This window comes from Syngnathus acus, chromosome 2, assembly GCF_901709675.1.
Source record: "Syngnathus acus chromosome 2, fSynAcu1.2, whole genome shotgun sequence".
NCBI lineage: Eukaryota > Metazoa > Chordata > Actinopteri > Syngnathiformes > Syngnathidae > Syngnathus > Syngnathus acus.
Genome location: NC_051088.1, coordinates 3,202,569 through 3,218,212, shown reverse-complemented (window position 1 = coordinate 3,218,212; position 15,644 = coordinate 3,202,569). Strand labels below are relative to the sequence as shown.

At 44.8% G+C, this 15,644-nt stretch overlaps 2 protein-coding genes and 1 non-coding gene across 6 annotated transcripts in view; all 3 read left to right on the top strand.

Annotated features, from left to right (window-relative positions):
- camkvl (CaM kinase-like vesicle-associated, like) overlaps positions 1 to 5,208 on the top strand; it is a 32,928-nt gene extending 27,720 nt beyond the window's left edge. Inside the window, exons 6-12 of one of the 2 annotated variants that reach the window (XM_037241576.1) lie at positions 257 to 377; positions 742 to 817; positions 900 to 1,036; positions 1,167 to 1,245; positions 1,317 to 1,404; positions 1,952 to 1,960; positions 2,980 to 5,208. In XM_037241576.1, the coding sequence (XP_037097471.1) occupies positions 257 to 377; positions 742 to 817; positions 900 to 1,036; positions 1,167 to 1,245; positions 1,317 to 1,404; positions 1,952 to 1,960; positions 2,980 to 4,326 (1,857 nt within the window). In that variant the 3' untranslated portion in view covers positions 4,327 to 5,208. The remainder of the gene's footprint in view (positions 1 to 256; positions 378 to 741; positions 818 to 899; positions 1,037 to 1,166; positions 1,246 to 1,316; positions 1,405 to 1,951; positions 1,961 to 2,979) is intronic. The other variant, XM_037241586.1, reaches the window with a different exon arrangement.
- A 410-nt stretch (positions 5,209 to 5,618) lies between these two features.
- Positions 5,619 to 15,551, top strand: uba1 (ubiquitin-like modifier activating enzyme 1). Of its 3 annotated transcripts, none has more exons than XM_037271840.1 (26): positions 5,619 to 5,824; positions 8,401 to 8,517; positions 8,600 to 8,658; positions 8,731 to 8,899; positions 9,074 to 9,208; positions 9,325 to 9,431; positions 9,506 to 9,596; positions 9,696 to 9,828; positions 9,917 to 10,014; positions 10,154 to 10,300; positions 10,377 to 10,553; positions 10,638 to 10,742; positions 10,833 to 10,913; positions 11,186 to 11,338; positions 11,413 to 11,578; positions 11,666 to 11,862; positions 11,948 to 12,012; positions 12,385 to 12,580; positions 12,756 to 12,830; positions 12,931 to 13,120; positions 13,206 to 13,291; positions 13,372 to 13,464; positions 13,575 to 13,766; positions 14,030 to 14,131; positions 14,231 to 14,331; positions 14,559 to 14,700. In XM_037271840.1, exons 2-26 carry the CDS (start codon positions 8,401 to 8,403, stop codon positions 14,692 to 14,694), a joined length of 3,171 nt encoding a protein of 1,056 aa, XP_037127735.1. In that variant the 5' UTR covers positions 5,619 to 5,824; the 3' UTR covers positions 14,695 to 14,700. The 3 variants fall into 3 exon arrangements, with proteins under 3 accessions (XP_037127735.1, XP_037127726.1, XP_037127717.1); XM_037271831.1 differs by lacking the exon at positions 5,619 to 5,824 and adding an exon at positions 7,045 to 7,288; XM_037271822.1 differs by lacking the exon at positions 5,619 to 5,824 and having other exon boundaries at positions 14,559 to 15,551.
- Positions 13,830 to 13,950, top strand: LOC119119848. Its single transcript, XR_005097410.1, has one exon. It is a non-coding gene; the product is annotated as a small nucleolar RNA U6-53/MBII-28 (small nucleolar RNA).
- Positions 15,552 to 15,644: the final 93 nt, after the last annotated feature.

Below are 15,644 nucleotides of genomic sequence, written 5' to 3'. Positions count from 1 at the left end.
TGAGCAATTAGTACTTTTGTGCAATTTACATCTGCACAAAGCGACAGGATGACCTTTGAAAAAGACCAAAGTATTTGACATTAAAATAGACAGAGAAAATGAGCTGACCTCTAAAACATCAATCAGTTGTAGTGCATAGTTCAGGGTTCAGAAACTCTCCGATTTTCCGATTCAGTCTGCGTGTTTCATTATCTTGTTAGAATGCTCTTTTTGTTCTAAATGTGTGAAATGATTTGTCCCCCTCTACTTTGCATAGCTGGAAAACCTCATGTACTACACTGAAAACAACCACAACAAAGTCGTTCTGCGAGATTTCTATCTGTCTAGATTTGAGAATGGGCCCATTACGGAACCTTGTGGCACACCAGAATACTTGGGTAAGATTTTATCACTGAATCCAAATAATAATTGGGATTTGTCCTCACGTACATATACCTATCTTATGTTATTTCTTTCGCATTTTTAACAGCACCATTTTTTTTTACACTTTACACACATCTTCACACTCCTATTTCCCCAAATGTTAGGATGTGTTTGACCTATATGAAAAAGAAAACTGAAGAGCATCCCGACCATTATAACTTATAATATAATAGTATAATTTATTTTTAATTTATAAGTATATTAACATGAACAGTGAACCCATGTGCTGGGTAGAATTCTGACCAAGATATGATGCTATATACGGATGTGCACCTATTACGATCATTTCGATCAAACATCTTCTGTGCCATGCCTCAGCACCTGAAGTAGTGGCTCGTCACCGATATGGCCGACCTGTGGACTGCTGGGCTGTGGGTGTCATTATGTTCATACTGTAAGTCTTCATTATATGTACAAAACAACCAATTACAACTTGGCCTTATCTGTATCAGGCGACAAATCTTTTTTCCCCTCAGGTTATCGGGTAACCCTCCTTTTTATGATGAGACTGAAGAGGAAAACACTGATCTACATAATCGCATCATTTTCTGTCGAATTGTTGCTGGTGATTTTGAGTTTGATTCTCCATACTGGGATGACATCTCCCCTGCAGGTACATGCTTTCGCCACACGGTGGCAACAAATATCTTCATAGAGATTGGATGGAGATGGCTCGCTCAATTATTTAAAAGCGCATCAGATGCATTGCTATATGTTGATCTTAGTTGCATTGACTCTTTCAGCTAAGGAGCTCGTCTGTCGACTCATGGAAGTGGACCAGATGCTGAGAATCAGTGCACAAGACGCACTTTGGCATGAATGGTATTAGTGTTCACAAAAGTGTGTTATTTAGACACAATATGGACTCACGTTTGAAGTGACGCTTTTGTCAGGATTGCAGGTAACGGCGCGTCAGAGAAGAACCTAAAGGATGGCGTCTGTGCCCAGTTTGAGAAGAACTTTGCAAAGGCCAAATGGCGGGTAGGAAGTCAAGCTCACTCGCCACCTCCTTACCAAAAGGAGAAAATATGTTACTGTACAGATGCAGAAATGAGTATAAAAGGAAGATTGGTGCTATCATTTGTAAAAGTAGTAGCCTACTATTTAAGTTAGTCATAGTGACAATTGAAAATAAATGGAATGCACTGATACCACTTATTTTCAGACAGATTAGCAATAAAAGTGCATTTGACTACACGCTGGTATTCGATAATAACCTTATATCCTGCAGTTGTGATATATATATATTTTTTAATTTTTTTATTTTTTTTATTTTATTTTTTTTATTTATTTAATTGGATATTGCTCAAAACACACATTTTCTTGAACCTGGAATACGTTTCACTCAAATATACCACTTTTAATTCCTGAAAGTGGGACATCATAATTCATGGATAGTATATCATAATGTGACCATGTCAATGTTGCTATCAAGGAGAGAGCGGGTAAATATGAAGGTGGTATTGCTGACCTAGAAGCACAAGTAACAGCCATAAACTTCTTCTTTCTTTCCCCCTATAATTCCCAGGAGTTGAAGGTATTGTAGATCATTATGATAGAGAATGGAAGGACAGAGCGTGGGTGGAACTGCACATTCACAGTCTGGCATGATTCTGTGAAAAAGCATCTCTCTGTGGCTGGAACTGTATTTGAATTGACTTCATGAATAAATAGTCCAAAAGAACCCGACATGGGAGAAAAAAAAGGCAGTCAGCCATGAGATGGGTTGATCATACCGTGACTGGTGAAGGTCTCCTCATGAGCTCTGTCCATGCACTTTCACTCTGCCTGTCCCAGAGGAGATCCACTGTCCCACTTTTCCTTTTTCACAGTCAAATGTTCCAAGTGGCTGGCTCTGCTCCTTTCCTGCTCCTCATCTGCACTCAGTTCGGTTGTCCATATACTAAGATAATGATCAGTCCCAGGGACGTTGGCATGTTTACAGAGTTTTGTTAGTGTGGATAAGGAGAGGGTCAAAAGGAAAGGATGCGGTGGCTGTCAACCACTGTGTACCATTTAAATGTAATGATTCAATGTACAAGGCCCCCCTGTCATTCCTCGTATCAAAATCCACAATGCACCTCAATGTTACGTTTGCGCTAATAAACTAGAAGCTGCTTTGTCATACAAACATCAATTATCTTTTGACTTCCAGATAAAATGTTCCCTGTTTTGGAAACATCTTTTAAGATCTCAAATTTTCCCAAATTCCTTCAGTGTTTACTGTCAAGGGACCGGATAGATTTATCAAATGTATCAAGTAAGCAATAAGGAATATGGGAAGATGGAGTCTTGAGGCTGATTCATACCAGGGCGAATTGTGTGAATTCCGCCTGGAAGTAAATAGTTCACTTGAAGCGAATCACAGAGCGCTTAGTTTTATTGTGCCTCGATGAGCTTTGTCACATGCATAACATAGAAGCTTTTTTTTTTTTTTTTACAATATAATACCAATAAGTACAGCATCAAAGTTTAAATGTAGGGACAGACATGGGTTCATACTGTATGTAAATAACTTTTTTTATAATTCTATCCTTTTTATTCCCTGTCTTGCAGAAAGCGATCCGTGTCACCACATTTATGCAGCGACTGAAGAACTCCGAGTCAGTTATTGGCAGTTCAACTGAGGCGCAGCGTGGGGAAGATGCAGGGGAAGTTAAAGAGGTGACCGAGTTAACAAGCGATAAGGAAGGTGGCAGGGTCACAGAGCGCGGAGTGACCACAAGTGGCGTGCCATTAGAGGTCATGGTTGAAAACAGGTCACCTGACATGTACCAGGAAGTTGAAAAACAGCAGGCGGTAAAGGTGCATATTGAAGTTGGAGCGTCTCCATCTTGCGATACCCTTGGCACAAAGGAAGTGCCAGACGGTCAAACCAAGCAAACAGCCGCTAATTTGGATGAAAACAAAAAATATAAAATAGCGCCCACTACCACCACAGAACACAGTAAGCTAGCAGAGAGCAATTTAGGCCCTCATCCTGACAGGAAACTAACATGCCCCTCACCTGATCCCAGCAACAATCGTAAGATGACTGCGACACTTCATGACCCCCCAGCCTCCGCTAATATGACACGCAAGGATGGAAATGACAGCAGCTGGTGTCAGACACAACTGCCAGAGGCCATGGCGGAGAGTTCGGTGGGTGCAGCAGCCACTCCGGCAATTGCGGCGGGAGCTGGGGCAGATGTAGGCCCGGGTGTTCGGTTAAGGGCTGAAGCAAGTCCCGTGTTGAGGAGGGAGAGGGACGCCAAGAAAACAGACCGATATAGTGCAGAGTATAATATCGCCAGAGAAAGCCCTACTGCAGGTCAGGGCTGCTACGCAATTGGCAGCTCTGCTAGCTTGGGCCGGCACGCCACACCCTACACTAGAGACATTGGCACCATGGGGATGGCAGGGCCCTATGGGAGTCCATATTGCACCTTGTATCCGAGTGGAAGAAGCGTGGGGATGTACGGGACCGGGTTACATCACGGAGGAGTGGGCAGCGGTGCCAAAAGCGACTGGCAAATGGACAGTGTGATTGAGCAGATAGAGAAACAAATGGTGGCAGTGCTGGAGAAGATTGAAGGAGACATGCCTTCGTTGCTGGAGCAAATCAGCGACTGCCCCCCTGAAACACGACGCATTCGGAGCACACACGTCTCGCCTGCCACCTCCAGGGCACGCACCGCACAACACTCCTCTTTGGAAACCTTGGCCACACCGCCGCCTCTTCCAACCTCTCCCAGGCCTGTGCTGCCATCCCTCCCTCGCCTTACTATCCCTCCTCCTTCCTATCCTCCACCCTCACCACCGTCTCAAGCCTCAGTCCAGGCTGCAGAGGACCAAGAGTGTGGACAGAGTGGGACTGAATGTTCTGGGCATTCCTCCAGAGCTGGGATGGGCAGAGGGTTATAAAGTAGGTGAGAAGGATCAATATAAAACAGGTCACAGATGCCATTTGAGTCTGGATTGGCGGGTGACCAGTCCTGAAGATGGATAGGTGGATGGAACTTATTCTCGCTTGTAGATCTTGATTTATCATAACTGTCACCTAGAGACAGTACATCCATCTTGTCCTTTGAAAGATGTTATTCTATGGCCACAAGGAGATAACCTCTTGAAATATGTTTAGCACCAAGATCTTATAGTTGAGTAAAAGGGAATGACAAAAGCAAAATATTGGATGGAAGCTGTAAGGAGCATGATCTAAAAATAAATATGTGCATTATATGCTCACTGCACATTCTGGAAACAGGCCCTTTGAGTCGTTTGATGAAAATGCACAGCATGGGGAAAAAAAGTAGAATGACAGAAATGACAAACTACAATTTGAATGATGTCCTGATAATTGTAAATACATTTACTGTAACTGGTTTCCCTTTTCTTGTTATGCTCTGTGTTGTAAACTTCCTCATGTCCAAACATCTTTTAACATCATTAATCAGGCACTTCCATTCCCACTTTCATCCTTTTTAATGTAGCAATTCATTTGAGATGGAGGTCAAGGTTGCAGCCAAGTGGAATGATGAAACCTTGCAATGGAGATTTGTTCTCAATACCCTACCTAGGTTATTCAACAATCTTAGAGATATTTTGAGAAGACAGAAGTCGACTTATTTTACTATCACAAATGTAAAAGCCTTGTACATTTTATTCGTGCTTTATTTTTTGTGTGGAGGGGCTGTTACCTCCATGTTCTATGCTCTCCTCTGATCGAGATGAATCCGCCATTCTACCCCAGTGTAAAATATATTGTGTCTGTAAGCCTTTCAATAAAATAAAAGGAAATATAATCTATATATATTTTATTTATTGGTGTTTGGATTAGGAGGCGATGAATAAATATATCAAAATATATAATGACTGAATGTGACTTAAATACCAACACCGTCACACAGGCCGTCGACGAACCTACAAATCCCCAAAAGCATTGCGCGCATTTTGGATTAGACCATCCTTTTGAGGGCACGGGTGTGGGAAAAATATACATGGCGGTAAACAATGCAAATATGATACAATAATCGACAAGTATCCAACTTGATCCATTCAAAATGATCCTTTTGATTGAATTTTGATGACTATTGAATTTCAATCTTTTAATGAGTGATACAAAAGTATTTCATTGAAGCTTCTAAAAGGGTAAGATGGTTGCGTCTGTAACGTGCACATGTTGCTGCTTTGCTTTGCTTTCTACTGGAATAGTGAGGAGGGGGGGGGAATCGCTTGAGCAAGCAAGCGCCGGGCAGCCAGCAGTTCAGCGGAAAAACTCACGCAGAGCCCGCCACCGTGACACACTTTCCTCACCGCCATCAGCAGCGGCATTCATTTGTCACGCGGTTTGTTCGGACGTTTTCTTCTCTTCAGGCCGATTTTTTTTCAATACTACAGACCAGGCAGAGTAATATCGGATGTGGTAAGTTGTGCACACTTGTTTAAGATTCTCTTCAATGCTAGCCCGAGCTACATGGCTACTGTTAGCAAGCTAACGAAGATAGCGGCACGATATGAGGAAAAGTCATTGGTTGGCTCGATGGCTCCGTGGCTAGCTAGGTGCACACACGCTAACAACTACGCAGTCGGTTTATTGGTTGAACGCTGCTCTCGTTCAGTTCTCCGTTGCAGCATGATCACGATCAAATGTGTTCAATTAGCATCTGGATGTTCCCAGGAGTTATTTATTCTTTGGTATCTTCAATGTAGCTGGGCAAACACTTTGCTGGAGACATTAAGATGTGCTGAAAGTTAAGCATATGCTCATTGACATTTGCATCAAGATACATTGGCCAGAATCTGCTGAAACTATTTAATGGAAATGGCTTGGATTGCGAGGTAAACGTTGGATTAGCACATTACGTTAATCGAATCGCGATCGGCATTGCCGACCATAGATTCTAGAATGCCGAGCATCTTCTGGTGCTTGCCAAGTTATGCAGTCTAGGAGATGTGACATTTTATTGTTTGTTTGTTTGTTTTTTGCACGGCGACGCCATGCACCGAAATTGTCAGTATGTTGTGGTGAAAAGACGAGAGACCCATGTCGACATGTGTACCCGAGAATGTGCGGCCCACACGTTCGTGAGCCTTTGTCATTCAGCAGGCAGGCACCCCCTCCCCCAATACTCTTCTTTAGATATGAACGCGTCTTACCCTGAACCTCTATTTGGCCGATGAGTCAGAAGGCTCAGCATCGATAAGACTCGTATGTGGCTACACAATCACACTCGTTTTGACCTGTTTGGTTGAACTCGTTGCAAGTTTTTGTCCTCAGATTAAATATGCAGACTGTCTTGCAACACAGTGAATGAAATGAGTCTTGTGCGTTTTTTAAGTGTCCAGGGTGAGGTGATCTGCTGATGTTTTTAAATGGCTCGGTTTCTTTTTATTTTGCTTATTTCTAAATATAAAGCATTTAGGGGTACCTTGCTTGACCAGCAGATGCTGCAGTTGATTGCACTGTACAGTAAGTGCAAATTTCCATGCGCCCCGTGTCATGAGGGGGCGGGGCGAGTGAGTGCGCGCAGCCAATGGCGCATCGGCGTGCGTGAGCAGCGTGGCCCAAGCCAACCTTTCCTGTGGAATATTTCGGGCAGCGCGTCACGCCTCTACCGCCCCTTTCTCCCATCTGCCATTTTGGTTTTGTTCCCGTCTGCAGTCGTAAAGCCGGCCAGCGAGCAAGCAGCAATTGCATAGGCGAGCTCTCGCATTGCAAGCACATAGTGACTCGACAGTATAGCGAGATCAGGGCTAGCTTTTTTTTTTTTTTTACCTATCCTTTTCCCTCTTCTTTCCGTCCGTCGCCATATTACCGACCGCTGACGTCTGAACGCAACGGGAGGGCAGCGGGTTCGCATTGGAAAGGCCACGGGAAGGATTATTGGTAAGAAAGAAGAAATCAATGGGGCGCAAGTAGAAGCGGCTAAGAGACGAGTTAGCGTAAACGGGCGGTGTGTGGTCGCGCATGTTTGACTCCGTATTGTGTCGTCTACCTTTTAACAATCATCCAAATCGGCTCGTCAAGATGTGATCGGAAGCTTCGGCAAGGATCCGCGCTTGCTGGTCATTTATTAGTTGTGATGCCTGCCAAGCTGACCGATCGAGGCCTATAGGCCCAGGCTGTCGCGCTAATGGCGTAGGGCTTTGCCGCTTAACTTATTCATGTTGCTCCCGCGTTAGCTCGCCAAAAGACTTAACTGATTAGTGGCACGCAGCCGGTCGCCTCTCGCCGGCCTCCACGAAGTCCTGACGCGCTTTCTGGGGCGTTGTATTAAAGCCCTTCAAGTGGCTTCTTCGCTAGCTTTGATTGCGTCGCGCAAATGAGCCAGCGTCAGGGAGCGTGCAGTCGTAGACCTTCCGGGAACACTTTCGTTTTCAGCCGACATCCACTGTTATGCTCAACCGAACGGTCAATTTTGTCCTGTACGCCAATTGGCAGCTGCTTTTCCGGATCGTTCGAGGGTTTCAGAAACTGCTGTACAAGGTAAACTGACACTGATGGCGGTCGATACACGGCGGTGGATGATTCCGACACGCTGCGGCCTGTTTGTCACCTCACGTACTGGGGCGTTTTTTCCCCTCGTCAAACTGCACTAGTCCGTAGAGACGCGTCTATTCGATTTGTTTAAGGTTAGAAGGTTCGTTCTTATGGCTACACCTGCGAGTCATTGTCAAGTGCCAACTGCAAGTTTGGATGATTCAGCGGTTTTTTTGGGCGGTACACACTAGAGTACCATAAACAAGGGAGACCTGTGCCTGCATGAAAGCGGCACACAATGAATGCTGCTACTATTCATAGCTCTTCTAGGTTGGCTGTGTTGTCTACAGATTTGCTGTTGGCTTGAAGGCAGCTGCTCTCTCTGGTTGTTTGGTCTTGTCTCCAGAATGAACAGGATTCCATGCGATTTTGATTCACTACATCATCTGACTTAGTTTCCAAGTTATTCCATGCGGTTCGTTCCGCATGGACTCAATTCAATTTTTGGTGTTCCGCAGATGTCCAACTCGCCGCTGTCCAAGAAACGTCGCTTGTCAGGAACAGAGACGAAGACGGGATCCCACTGCTCATCCTCAAACTCCGTCAGAACTGATCAGTCCCACACCCCTGCCAACGTAAGCACACTCACCTACCGGTGATAGCAAGTCAAAAATAATTTCAATGTGTTCACTAACTGATGTGCTACTGTCTGGGCAGGGCATGGCTAAGAATGGCAATGATGCTGAGATTGACGAAGGTCTGTACTCCAGACAACTGTAAGTACTTAAGACCTCAGTTTCATTATTCTCTGCACTTGATGGTGACATTTGTCCAACCTATCCCTTCAGTTACGTGTTGGGCCATGCTGCCATGAAGCGCATGCAAAACTCCAATGTCCTCATCTCCGGTATGCGAGGTCTTGGCGTGGAGATTGCCAAGAACGTCATTCTTGGGGGAGTTCGAAGTGTCACCGTGCACGACCAAGGTGTCGCAGAATGGAGAGACCTTTCTTCTCAGGTGAGCATGGAGCGTTTTCTTACTTTTGAAATCAAACTGATTAAATTACCACACTTCAAGTTGAGGCTTGAGAATTTTGGTTGGATTGATATTGCCATTATTCAGTGTTCCAACAAGAAGAGACTGCGGTATGGCATTTCAGATTTTTTTTTTTTTTTTTTTGCTTGCATGTAGTTTTATATTCGAGAGGCCGATCTGGGGAAGAACAGAGCAGAAGTCAGTCAGCCCCGTCTGGCTGAACTCAACAACTACGTCCCCGTTGCGGCATATACGGGTGTGCTCACAGAAGACTTTCTGACCAAGTTTCAGGTAAAAGCCGTTTTTAAAAGAAAAGCGCAAAATGGAGGGTATCGTACAGAAAAATAAGAATGTTGATTTTTTTTTTTTTTTTTATTTTTTTTATTTTTTTTTTTAATACAACCCAGGTTGTAGTACTGACCTGCTCCACGCTTGATGAGCAGCAGAAAGTGGGAGAGTTCTGCCACAGCAAAGGCATCAAGATCATTGTTGCGGACACTCGAGGCCTGTTTGGGTAAAATCACAAACATCCTCTGTTTAACTTTAATGTTGTGTCTGAAGCTATCTGACACAGCGATCCTTTTGCAGCCAGCTATTTTGTGACTTTGGTGAGGAGATGATTGTGCATGACACCAATGGAGAACAGCCACTGAGTGCCATGATTTCCATGATCACAAAGGTTTGTTCTTTTTAACTGCTTTGATTACCAAATGCTATTTTGTTTTCGGATTACCTTCGGTGGTAATTATATGTTGACCAAAAACGATATTCCCTCCAGGACAATCCCGGTGTTGTGACTTGCTTGGATGAGGCCCGGCATGGTTTTGAAAGCGGAGACTTTGTAACCTTCTCAGAGGTTCAGGGAATGACTGAGTTAAACGGCTGCCAGCCGGTCGAGATCAAAGTTCTGGGTAGGTGCTAGTCGTGTTCCTCCGACCAATGTTGCGTGTTGTTCTTAAGACAAACATGACTTGATTGACATGGTCTATCTCTGTCCAGGTCCCTACACCTTCAGCATTTGTGACACAGCAGGATTTACAGATTATGTTCGGGGAGGAATTGTGAGCCAGGTCAAGATGCCCAAGAAATTCACTTTTGTAAGTTGAGTTGGTCATAAATGTTTGACGTTTAAAAATGATTTGCCTCGGGGGGGAAAAGAATTTCACCTCGGAAATGAATAGTGGCCAACTGTGAGTTTCTGAGTAAAATAAAAATCCTGTATCTTGGTGGTTGTAGAAATCCTTTTCCCCCTCCATGGCTGAGCCAACGTTCATAATGACAGACTTTGGCAAGTTTGAGCGTCCTGCCCAATTGCACGTGGGCTTTCAGGCCATCCATGCCTTCCACAAGAAAAACAACCGCCTGTCCGCACCATGGAGCCAGGTAATCTTGTCGCTAGGGCAATTTTTCAGTGGTAGCAATACAACCTACGGGGTACGCTACTAACCTTTCCCTTCAGGCTGATGCTGAAGAGATGTTGACGTTGGCCAAGGAGCTGAACGCCACGCAGTCTGGATCGGCTAAAGTGGAGCAGCTCGATGAGGCACTCATCAAAAAGCTGAGCTACGTCTCTGCCGGCGACCTGGCTCCTGTCAACGCCTTCATTGGCGGTCTGGCTGCACAGGAAGTTATGAAGGTCACTTAGCCTGCTTTTGAACTATACAGGAAGTGCAAGTAAGTTGCGTTTTTCTCATCGATTACTATGTGCTTTATGTTTCAGGCATGCACGGGAAAATTTATGCCCGTTATGCAGTGGTTGTACTTTGATGCATTGGAGTGCCTGGCGGAAGAGGAAGTAGTACTGACAGAGGAAGAATGTGCTCCTGTAGGTGTTTCTCAAATCCCTCACAAATATGAACCAAGACCGTAGCGTAACACTCACTGACGTGTTCTTTTAAATGATTTGTTTCCCTAGAGGAATAGTCGCTACGATGGGCAGATTGCAGTATTTGGCACCAAGCTGCAGGAGTTGCTTGCCAAGCAGCGCTACTTCCTGGTGAGTTTGTGGCTCCGCCCACTGGCTTTAATGGCCGTCTGTGTCAAAAGCAGATTGAAATGGCAACTTTAGTGATTGCCAATGCAGCTATTAAAATATGTGCACTTCACATATAATTTTAACAATGTTCAATTGATTTGCATGAGATACTTTTACATAGATTCTGCAATTCTCAGTCAAGTGACATTACTATTGCCCTAAATGCTTTGACTTCTTGACTTGATGTAGTTGTGCTGTTTGGTCTGACAAATTCTTTCTTACCTGACTTCCAGGTTGGAGCTGGTGCTATTGGATGTGAGCTCTTAAAAAACTTTGCCATGATTGGCCTGGCTGGTGGCGAGGGCGAAGTCATTGTGACAGATATGGACACCATTGAGAAGTCCAACCTCAACAGGCAGTTCCTCTTCAGACAATCAGATGTCACGGTAGGTGTCACCTTCTTTGTACGCTGTCAAGACTGCAAACAATTGAGTTGCTCACATCTTTGTGTGGTCTACAGAAAATGAAAAGCGACACGGCTGCGGCGGCAGTTAAACAGATGAACCCGTCCATCAAGATCACGGGTCACCAGAACAGGGTGGGGCCCGACACAGAGAGAGTCTACGACGATGACTTCTTTGAGAGCCTTGACGGCGTAGCCAACGCACTGGACAACGTCGATGCTCGTACGTCACCGTGCTTGTCTGTCAGGCTTCTGCTCTGCCGCGCAATTTCTCATTTGAGTTTTTTTTGTTTTGGTTTTTATTGCGCAGGCTTGTATATGGATCGGAGGTGCGTGTACTACCGTAAACCTTTACTGGAGTCCGGTACTCTGGGGACCAAAGGAAATGTCCAGATCGTTATCCCCTTCCTTACGGAGTCGTATAGCTCAAGCCAGGATCCACCCGAGAAGTCCATTCCCATCTGTACCCTCAAGAATTTCCCAAATGCCATTGAGCACACACTGCAAGTGAGTAAACTTGTGCAATAGCTGCACTTGAGGGTAAATAACGTTTGGGGAGTATTGATGTGTGCACTCCACTTGTTCCTTGCAGTGGGCCCGTGATGAGTTTGAGGGGCTTTTCAAGCAGCCACCAGAGAACGCCATCCAGTATCTCTCGTAAGTCGACTTCCCAGGCATCACTCTTGTTACTTTATTTTTCCTCCTAGACTTTTCTGTTTCAAGCTTCTACAAAAGTGCTTGCTTGTATATTAACCAAATAAGGAGACCTTTAAAATTACAAACACTTTCCACAGCAATGGACATACTCGGTTGAAAAATCATCGTCTCGCTTATTTTAGATGCGATTTGCAATTGTGTTCTAATCAATGAGATGCAACTTTACCTGACAACTTGTCAATGCAGCAATCAGCACATAGTTCTTTTCAACAATGAAGATCAAATTACATCCATAAATAAGACTTGAGTATGATTTTCCCAATACTAATATTAGCATGATTTAAAATAAATACATACTGGGTTGACTTGCAGTGATCCCAAGTTCATGGAGCGCACCCTGAAGCTTCCCGGAGGTCAGTCTGCCGAGTTGCTGGAGGCCGTTTACAAGAGTCTGGTGACAGACTGCCCCCACAATTTTGCCGACTGTGTAGCCTGGGCACGCAACCACTGGCAGTGTCAATACAGCAACAACATCCGCCAGCTATTGCACAACTTTCCCCCAGATCAGGTATTCCATTTAACTATCTCGGGGGAATTTTTTTTTCCCCTTTCACCTTGTGTTGAATTCATATTCTACAAACTCAAAATTAAGCAAAATACTGTCTTGACTAGTGGGGCCACATAAAACGTCTAAAGAGAATTTGCTCCTTCACATGCATGTGATTTGCATTTCTTGCTTTCAGCTAACTAGCTCAGGCGCCCCCTTCTGGTCCGGTCCAAAGAGGTGTCCTCACCCCCTAGAATTCAGCACTAGCAACGTGAGTATGCATTATCAGCCCCTCAGCTTGCATTGTGCTCAAGCAACATGTCCTGTTCATAATAGCTGGAGGTTTGTTTTGTTTTTTTTGGTTTTGGTAGGATCTGCACATAGACTACGTGATGGCCGCAGCCAACTTGTTTGCCCAGACGTACGGCATAGAAAGCTGCAGAGATCGTGCAACTGTGGTCAAGCTCTCGCAAGAGGTCAAGGTGCCTACGTTCACGCCACGCTCGGGGGTGAAAATCCATGTCTCGGATCAGGAGCTGCAGAATAGCAATTCATCAGTTGGTAAGCAGGCGAGATTAAAAATAAGAAGCCCAAATATTTTTCTTTTTTTTCTTTCTCAAAATAAAATGTCCTTTTGCTTTAACAGATGACTCCAGACTCGAGGAGCTGAAGGTCTTGCTGCCTGCCCCCGAGTCTTCTCAGTTCAAACTCTGCGCCATCGACTTTGAAAAGGTAGAGTTCTGCCATCCTTTTTCTCCAGTGGACTTTCTGTTGGTCTTTCAAGATAAGAATTTGTACGTCTTTATTCATAGGATGATGACACGAACTTCCACATGGACTTTATAGTCGCAGCCTCCAACCTGAGAGCTGAGAATTATGACATCCCCCCAACCGACAGACACAATGTGGGTACTTGCGTCTTTGGAATCATCATACATCTTTGTATTTCTTGACCTGCGAATGTTATGAATGATCTCTGAATGTACTGTTGTCCTTATTCCTCCCCGTCATCCAGAGCAAACTTATAGCTGGCAAGATCATCCCCGCCATTGCCACAACCACAGCTGCCGTGGTGGGACTGGTGTGTCTCGAGCTCATCAAGATCGTCCAAGGGCATAAAAAGTTGGAGTCATTTAAGAACGGGTTCATGAATCTGTCGCTGCCGTTCTTTGGCTTCTCCGACCCCATCGCCGCTCCCAGACATAAGGTAGGATCTCGCCACGTGTTTTTACTTCTCACATGCACATTGAAAACTCCAACTGTTGATTAGCTCCCATGATGATCCAGCCATGCTAATACTGATGCATCAGGCAGGTGAAATTCACCTGTGTGGTTGCAAGTGCGTTCGACTGAACTTCTCACGCTGATGGTTTCAGTGTGTGCTGAGGAGACAACTTGCCCACTTACTAACGGCTGCGAGGCCCAACCTGATGACTCACTTATCCCTATTTTTCCCTTTTTCCTTTACAGTACTATGAAATTGAGTGGACGTTATGGGATCGTTTTGAGGTGACGGGTTTGCAGCCCGGTGGAGAGGAGATGACACTGCGGCAGTTTCTGGACTACTTCAAAGTATGCTTTCAGCTACTTAAAGAAACCCTCTTGGTTTTTCCACATCCTCTGCTGTACTAAAATAAACGTGTGTTTTTTTGTTTTTTTTTTACTTTTAAGAATGAGCATAAGTTGGAGATCACCATGCTTTCTCAGGGAGTGTCCATGCTCTACTCATTCTTCATGCCTGCTGCCAAACTCAGAGAGAGACTTGATCTGCCGTGAGTACAACCTCATTTCAGAGAGAGAAGAGTTGGGGATATATTGTGGTTCAGTGCATAGTGGATTTTTATTTACTGTACATAAGTGACTGGCCTGCATGTGTGCTAACAGTCAACATGGTTAGCTAATTGACTATAGCCTCGCATCGATTCGCTAGTAAGAATAAGTGACTCTTATCCTTTTCTCGTTGAAGTCCTAGAATGTTCCTTTCTTCTGTATCCCGTAGGATGACTGAGATTGTGACCAAGGTGTCGAAGAAGAAGTTAGGCAAGCACGTCAAAGCACTGGTGTTCGAGTTGTGCTGCAACGACGTGTCGGACGAAGACGTGGAAGTGCCCTACGTCAGATACACTATTCGCTGAGCTCCACATTGGACCCACCTGAGGGAGGATGGGGGTTACTGGAGGGAGATGGCGTTTGTTATGAGGGGTTGAGGTCATTTTGCGGGCGGGGAACGAGGGTGGTTCAGGTCTTCTACATAGGACAAATTGATCTTTTTTTTTTGTTTCCAAGGCCTGCGGTTTGTGTGAACCCGTGCCTCTGTGTACATAGCCCCATTGAGCTGACTCGCTGGTAGCGCGCACGAGGGATCCACTTGTGCTCAGTGCTTTGAGACACGGCGGTCGCATGGGGGCAGGAAACCTGTACATATGCCGGCCGGCCTGATACTTTGCAAAGCCTCAGGGCTCAGTCGCAGCCTGAGTGACGTTACTTCGAACTCCATTACATGTCACGTGACTGTTTCCTTTTTTCATGTCGCATAGAAGTACCCCAACCACTAACCCCCATAAATAAATAAATGATAAATTTGTTCCATTTGACTACCACCACTTCCCCTAATTCTACAATGATGCCTAATTTTGGATTGTGGGATGGCGAAAAGATTGCGCTGCAATTGCCTCGGAGCACACAAAGGTGACCCCTGCCTTCCCCGTCAAGTTGAATTGATAGCCGGGGGGGGGAGTTCATGACACCTCACCTCAGTTAGCACTCATTGCAGTGTGTTGAGTACTCTTGCACATTGATTCAGTTCTTTTTGTTTCATGTCCTGGTTTTGGTTATTTTATTTTTCTGGGCTAATTAGGGCTCACACAACTTGTAGATGATAACCGCTTCTCTCTACCGTGTAAACTCTTAATGACATTACAGTGTAAAAGCAAGGTCATGTATCTTGATATGGGAGCACTTAGCTTGATAGTGAATAAATGTCAAATCATCACTTGAGTTTTTTGTTTCTTTCCAAGAGCACTACTCCATTTTGTAATAACTAGCACTAAATCAAGCCTTTACAAAATGTACTCTCACTTCCTCT

Bases quoted from the DNA above. Each gene is read 5' to 3' on its own strand.
- uba1 (XM_037271822.1), top strand. From the start codon at position 8,401: ATGTCCAACTCGCCGCTGTCCAAGAAACGTCGCTTGTCAGGAACAGAG. The intron at 10,743-10,832 runs GTAGGTGTTTCT...TTGTTTCCCTAG, and splicing joins CAGAGGAAGAATGTGCTCCT to AGGAATAGTCGCTACGATGG. The intron at 13,292-13,371 runs GTAGAGTTCTGC...CTTTATTCATAG, and splicing joins GCGCCATCGACTTTGAAAAG to GATGATGACACGAACTTCCA.